This window comes from Grammomys surdaster, unplaced genomic scaffold (assembly GCF_004785775.1).
Source record: "Grammomys surdaster isolate TR1022 unplaced genomic scaffold, NIH_TR_1.0 241, whole genome shotgun sequence".
NCBI classification, from domain to species: Eukaryota; Metazoa; Chordata; class Mammalia; order Rodentia; family Muridae; genus Grammomys; species Grammomys surdaster.
In genome coordinates, this window is record NW_021604686.1 from 1,205,284 (window position 1) to 1,212,194 (window position 6,911).

The 6,911-nt window shown below is 50.3% G+C and overlaps 1 protein-coding gene across 1 annotated transcript; it reads right to left on the reverse strand.

The window, feature by feature from the left end:
- Window positions 1-3,220: 3,220 nt before the first annotated feature.
- Window positions 3,221-6,544, reverse strand: Odf3l1 (outer dense fiber of sperm tails 3 like 1). Its single transcript, XM_028774597.1, has 5 exons — window positions 6,450-6,544; window positions 6,235-6,363; window positions 5,299-5,409; window positions 4,553-4,666; window positions 3,221-3,852 (listed from the first exon to the last, which is right to left on the reverse strand). The coding sequence occupies exons 2-5, from the start codon at window positions 6,353-6,355 to the stop codon at window positions 3,371-3,373; spliced, it is 828 nt and encodes a 275-aa protein (XP_028630430.1). The 5' UTR covers window positions 6,356-6,363; window positions 6,450-6,544; the 3' UTR covers window positions 3,221-3,370.
- Window positions 6,545-6,911: the final 367 nt, after the last annotated feature.

A 6,911-nucleotide genomic window follows, 5' to 3' on the forward strand; every position in this document is an offset into this window, starting at 1 on the left:
GTATGTATATATATGTATGTGTGTATGTATGTATTATGTGTATGTATGTATTGTGTGTATGTATATGTATGTGTATATATATATGTATGTGTGTGTATGTATATGTATGTGTATATATATATGTATTGTCTATGTATGTATTATGTGTATGTATGTATATATTTGTGTATGTGTGTGTATGTATATGTATGTGTATATATATGTGTGTATGTATGTATTCTGTGTATGTATGTATTGTGTGTATGTATGTGTATGTATGTATGTATATATTTGTGTATGTGTGTGTATGTATGTATGTATGTATGTGTATATATGTGTATGTATGTATATATGTGCTCTGCCACTCTTATAGACTATATCCTTTGCTTCTGGGGAGTTGAGGTGCACCTGTGAACCAGGGTGGGATGAGGAGGTGCGTGGAGTACCTGGGGTCCTACAAGGTGAGGCAAGTGTCTGCTGTGGACTCTAGGGGAGGCTCTTGCTTTCTCCCTGGGAGGACAGCATGACGGGTGTGTTTGAGGGTAGCTGGTAGAAGGTAAACTGTGGGTTTTCCATTTCTCTGAGATACTTCTTGGTTCAGTGCACCTGTAAGTAAGGGACCTAAGTCCACAAATGACAGATTCTGACTCTTTCCTCCTTTTGTCCATCCCTCAGAACCCCTAACCCATTTCCAAGAGCCCCCACTAGCTCTCACGTCCTCTAACCCTGCTCTTATCTGGTAAGCCCAGGGGTCCAGCTGATCTGTCTAGTGAGCTAAGAGTGGACTCAGTCCCAGGGTGAGTAAAAGCTCTCATTCCAGTCTAACCCCAGTCCTGGTCACACCAACACTAAGCTGGAGACAGGACACTCATTCATTAGGTAGTCAGGATTGTTTCTTTGCCTTGGGACTTAGTCCTGTCTTTCTAACAGTGCTTACGTTAGGCACTCCATCAGAAAAGGCCTGCTTAGGCCAGGCATATTGGCACATGCCTTTAATTCCAGCACTCAGAGGCAGAGGCAGGTGGATCTCTGAATTCAAGCCCAGCCTGGTCTACAAATCAAGTCCAAGACAACCAGGGTTCTGTTACACAGAGAAATCCTGTCTCGAACCCCACCCCACTCCACCCCACCCCACCCCCACTCCCACAAAAGAGACAAAAGAAAAGGCCTGCTCAGATACTGGTCTGAGGCTCACCTGACCTGATGACACAGGAAACTCACAGCCGCCACCCCTGCCCCCATCCACCATTTTCAGCCCAAGCATCACTAATTTTTGCAGCCAGTATGATAAACGGCATTGTCGGCAAAATGACATCTTTCTAATCTGCTGCAAGACAGATGGGTCCCTGTGCAGGCGCTCTCTCCCTCTCTCTCTCTCTCTCTCTCTCTCTCTCTCTCTCTCTCTCTCTCTCTCTCTCTCTCTCTCTCCTGCCCAGGCTAGCCTTGCTGAGGTTTGAGGATAATGGGACAAACGTGGACTCAGGGTCTGGGAGGAAGAGACTTCAGGGCTCTGAGCCAAGGTATGAACCCAGGTGGTTGCTACGAGCCTCTTTCCTAAACATTACTGGGTCTCTTTTAATATTCCACCAGTGATCTCGGTGCCTCGCCGTTCATACTTAGGTCTATTCAATTCCATTTTCATTTCAGCCAAAATCACAATGTTAACCCAGGTGTAGTGGCACACACCTGAAATTCTAGCATTCAGGAGACTGAAGGGGGGTGCGGGGGGGTATAAGGTCAAGACCAGCGTAGGCTGCACAACAGAACCCTGCCTTTTTAAAAGAAAACAAAATCCTAGAGCTGGAAAGATGACTCAGTCAGTAAACTGCCTGTCATGCAAGCAGGAGGTCTTGCATTTAATCCCCAGCACCTATCAGATATGGCACCCACCCCAGCACTGAGCAGGAAACAGGAGGACTGCTGGCTAACCAGTACAGCCAAACTGAAGAGCTTCTAGTTCACTCTCGGACACTAAAGTGGAGAGGAATGGAAGCAGACTCCTAGTATTGACTGTGGTCCCCAAATGCATACATATGCATGTGTACCCGTACACACATGTATGTGCCCACATAAACTCCTAACACACACAGGCCTGCCTGGTCTACATAGTGAGTTCCAGAACAACCAAGATTCCAGATACTGGTTCTGGTTCTGGTTCTGAATGTCCTCCTCTGGCTGAGCCAGGGAAGTCTGTGGTCATCACCCTTCCTCTTTCCTTTCCAGGTTCCCAGCAGCTGGGGATCTGAACCCTAGGAAACTGCAGATCAGGGGCTGTTAACACCTTCCTATATGTCGAGAGTGGGGAAAGCCACTCTAAGGATTGAGGTGAATTGGAGATCTGGAAGGGAAGACTCAAGAGTCAAGAACTGGCAAGTGTCTGCTTGGAAGGCTCCAGCCTAGGGGTACCTATCACCCAAAAGCCCGTGGAGCCAGGCTTGGCCTTGAAGACTGAGGTAGTGCTGCCCTCCTCTGGCCACACTACCAGGCTGAGCTACTGAGACTAGGGGCACAGCCAGTGACTCTTTAAAGATAGCGTGTGACACTCAGACCCCCTCCCAGGAGCCCACAGGGCGATCACAGCCTCCAGAACTGCCCTTGCTGGCCAGCTTTCTCTAGCCGCCCAAAGTCTGCAGGAATACAGTGTCTTCACTGGGTGTAGTGCTATGCACTAATCCCACACTTGGAAGGCTAAGGAGAGCTTAGGCTACAAGACAAACAAACAAAACCACTGACCCATCTAGCTAAAGCCTTCAGAGTACAGCCGGAGCTCTACGCTTGAGCAACACCTCAGCTTGCACCCTTTGGTCAACCTGTGTGCTGTCTCTCTACCTCTACCTGCCCCCAGCAGTCTCCACGAGTCCATGTGGGTTTTTTCCCAAACCAAGATGACCCCTCCCATTTCCACCATGTCTCGGCTCCTCTGCTCCTACCTTGGAGACTGGTTAGGCTGCATCTAACCAGGTACCTAGAACTGGGGGAATTTAGACTTCATACAGGGCCATCACCAGTACTGTTGGAAAGGGACTATGAGACCCAGAGACGAGCAGAGAAAGGCCACACAGCTTGTCAGTGGCCACTCTTAGGTGGGCCTGCCCAGGAGCCCCCAAGGTCACACAGTGGCTTCACCTAGTGACCAGCATGAAAACCCATGTATTCCAGATCAATGTACCAGGGATCCTCAGCCCCTCACCCATTGCAAGGCCCGGAGGAAGCAGCTGAGAGTGTTTGCAAAACAAAGGAATGAATAAACAAAAATATTTATCCAATGCCTCTGTGTTCTGGCCACTCAGCAGGCACCAACTCTGCTACAGGAATCCATGGTCAAGTTGTTCAATGTGATGTAGGAAAATAGCATCTGTGAAGCAGGAGGGGCGTTGCACCAGCACGGGCCTCAGTCATGAATGTCCACAATCAGTGGGCACAAGTGAGGTGAGTGTTTGATGCCCATGGTGAAGGCAGGTATGCGGGGCTTGTGCACAGTGACCGGCTGGACATTGTGGGAACCAGGGCCAGGTCGAAGTGTGTGGTCCAGAGGATAGCCAAAGCGCTTGGCCATGCTAAACACAGGGCTGCGGTTCTGGTAGACGGATGGCTCAGGTCGGGTATGCACAGCAGGTCCAGGTCCTCCTGCTATATTCTCCTTGTGGAACCAATTCTTGTTTGTGGAAGCCAGACTGTAGCAAGGGGCAGCTCGGAAGACAGGGGTGTTGGGCCCCAGCGTGAGTGGCAGCTTGTACTGGTTAGAACCTGGGTTGGGGTCCATCACTCTATATGGACACCTGTAACCAAAAGTGTATTGGGGAGGCCTACGTTCCCCAGAGGGTCGAGTCTTCTCAAGGTTGTACTGGCAGGAGGCTGGCGTGCTACTTATGCCTGAAAGTAAGGAAAATAGAGAAAGCCTCACAGCTCCTAATACCAGCTGCTGGGTCATAAAGAGAGTTGAGTTCTTGCCCAGCCGTAGGGGCTTCAAACAGTACAGCAGCAGACCCCAGTCATTTGGATTACATGGGGCTGTGGGCAGGGAAAGGACATCAAGACAGTCCCCAGGACGGTGACATTGTTGTCATAAAACAAAAGCCATCACTGTCATTGTAGCAATCATTCCTTGGCAGTCAACATGATGACATTGCCCTGTGCCCCACGACAGCACCAGGAAATTTTCTGTAGGTCACTAGATGTGTGAGCACATTAGCATGACAACATTACTACTTTGACAAGAGCCCTGTGACATCACAACACAGTGTGTATTATCACTGGCTTCTATGAACAGAAACAGTGACACATACATGGTAATGGCAACATTGTGTCCATTTTCTCTTTTTTAAAGACAAAGTTACTATGTAACCCTGACAGGCCTAGGACAGGCTGTGTAGATCAGGCTATCCTACCTCTGCTTTCCAAATGCTTTGACATTTGTATCTTAATGTATGTTGGGATGCCAGCCCTCTCAGGTATACCCCTTGCTTTGTCTCTTTCCAGGTGCTAAGGATAGACACACACACACACACACACACACACACACACACACACACAGCCCATCCTCCCAATGGCCCACTTTCTCAACCCATCTTACGTAGGTTGGAGATGCGCTCCTCCATAGGGACCTGTGGGCAGGTAGCTATTCCAAAACGAGTTGCTCCGGAATCCAAGAAATAGCAAGGTCCAGGGCTGTTTATGTCTATGATCCCTGCAAGGGACAAAAAAAAGACTTGCTTGCCACAGCTGCCACCCCAGCAAGGGCTCCCTTCAGACTCCTCTGGCTCTTAGGGGGTCTGTAGACTTTGATCTCCTTATCTGTAAAATGGGACCTTTTGTGCAAGACTGCCGGAGGCTGCTGACAGGACATCCGGATTGGTGCCAAGGGCAGTGACAACCACTGCAGCTACTGTGAGTATTGAGAAAGGGCTAAGCCCCAGCCGAGAAACCTCTGCAAAAGGGATGTTAGGGGGTGGGGAGGTTTGGAGAGGCAGTCACCCTAGACCCAGGGCCCCAAACACATGACCATATATCTCTGCCCAACCACTCATCTCACTGGTCTTGGCTGTCAGCCACCGGTCATCGGGTCACTGTTGACTACCGTAAGCTTCCCCAGCAGAGTAAGTGATACCAGAGTCAAAGAGGCCCAGGGAAAGAGAGCCCTGCTCTTCCAGTGACAGGTCTAGGCCCCTCGGCTCCCTGGGAAGGTCTGCCTGATCTACCTTCAGATGTTGGGGTTTCCTTCTGTCTCCATCTTCACCAGCCAAAGCCCCCAGTGGCCTGGGGCAGCAATCTTGGACAGTAGACCTGACCCATAAGGGACAGACAGTGGGGACTGCTCACGTTTCTTAGTGTGCCGTTTGTGCAGACTATAAGCTGGCTCCTGGAACATGGAGATGTCATGGCCTATATAACCAGTACAGGATGGCCGGAGGTACTTGGCAGGCCCTGGACCTGTGAGGACAGACAAGACAACCTTTAGCCTCAGCCCCCAGCCCAGCGTGAGAACACAGGGGGCTTTGCTCTGACTAAAGGCATACTGCCACAATGCTGGGCATCTGCTGATTCCCTACAAGGTAGTATGCAGAGATAAAAGGCTGTTTCCTGTGGATCCACAGCTGGCTGTAAGAAAGGCAACAGTCACAGTCAACGGGGAACTTGGTCCGTATTAAGACTCATGCTAACCCCTTGATATGGTTATTTCAGTTGAGCCTGTAGACAACCTCATTAAGACAGATTCTCTCAAATTTTCTCATCTTTTCCATCTTACAGATAACAATACTGAGGCTAAGAGACAATCACTCTATCCAGTCACAGTAGCTGCCAATGTGAGACTCAAGAGAACCCAAACATTTCATCATTCACCACTCCAAGACATTTTCCAAGTGATAATCAGTCAGTGACAACTTAGTGAGAATTCATTTGCCTGGTCTCCACTCGAAGGAAATAGAAATCACTAAAGGCAGGGCTGGGGAAGTAACTGAGTGGTCAAGCCCTCACCTACAACGTGTGGGTCGCAGGGTTCAGTCCCTAGCACCCTGAAAAGAAAAAAACTAAGCTAAAAGTCCCTAATCCTTTCCCCCCAAACATGCTGTATGTCCCTCTGTCCTGAGCTTCTTTTGGCGTCTCACGGAGCCGGTGGGCGGCCTTAGCTTGGAGGTTCAGGTTGCTTTAAGGTCTTGAGGAGTGTTTGCTGGGGTTTTGCTGGAGGCGAGGCTGGCAGGAAAGGCCTTCAGCAGCAGTCTAGCAGAGTGGACCCTAGGAGAGGGCTGCTCTCACCTTTGATTGTGGCCATGACAACAGGGGTCTGCTTGATTTCAAACCATGAGGGCACCTCTTCCTCCTTCTCTGGGTGCTGTGCGTAGAACACATAGTTCCTGGCCCCCTTGGACTGCTTCATAGCGAAGGCTGAGAGAAAACAGTAGCAGTTACAAGCAGTGCCTGAGAAACCAGGAGCCAGTACCCCTGCCCAGGCCCCTCTATCCACTACCCACCCCACTTCGGAGACACCAAAACAGCTGGGGGGGCGGGGGCTGTGTGGGAAGATGCCTGGACTCAGCAGCTGAAGCCACCACAGAAGTGTAGCCAGCACAGGAGGTGGGGGTGGGGCCAGTGGCTGGGGTGGAGGATGACATCACATCACAGTAGAACTTGTACTGTGAGGCCCGGAGTGTTTATTTCCCCCATTGCCGTGGTGCCCGAACTGTGGCATGGCAGCTCTCTGCTGAGAACCCAGATACAGGAAAACTCGGTCCATGTCATCTCATATATCCAACCAGGCTGAATGCCCTGGGCGTTCCCCAATACTCCTGGTCTGGGAAGGGGATAGTGAGTGACACGGATCCTGAGCCAGCTACATACTACCAGTAGGTATTTTATAATTGGGGACAGGGACAGAAAGATTGGGTAGGTCCTGGGTGAACAGCTCCTGCCCACCCCTGCAGCCCCTGGGACCT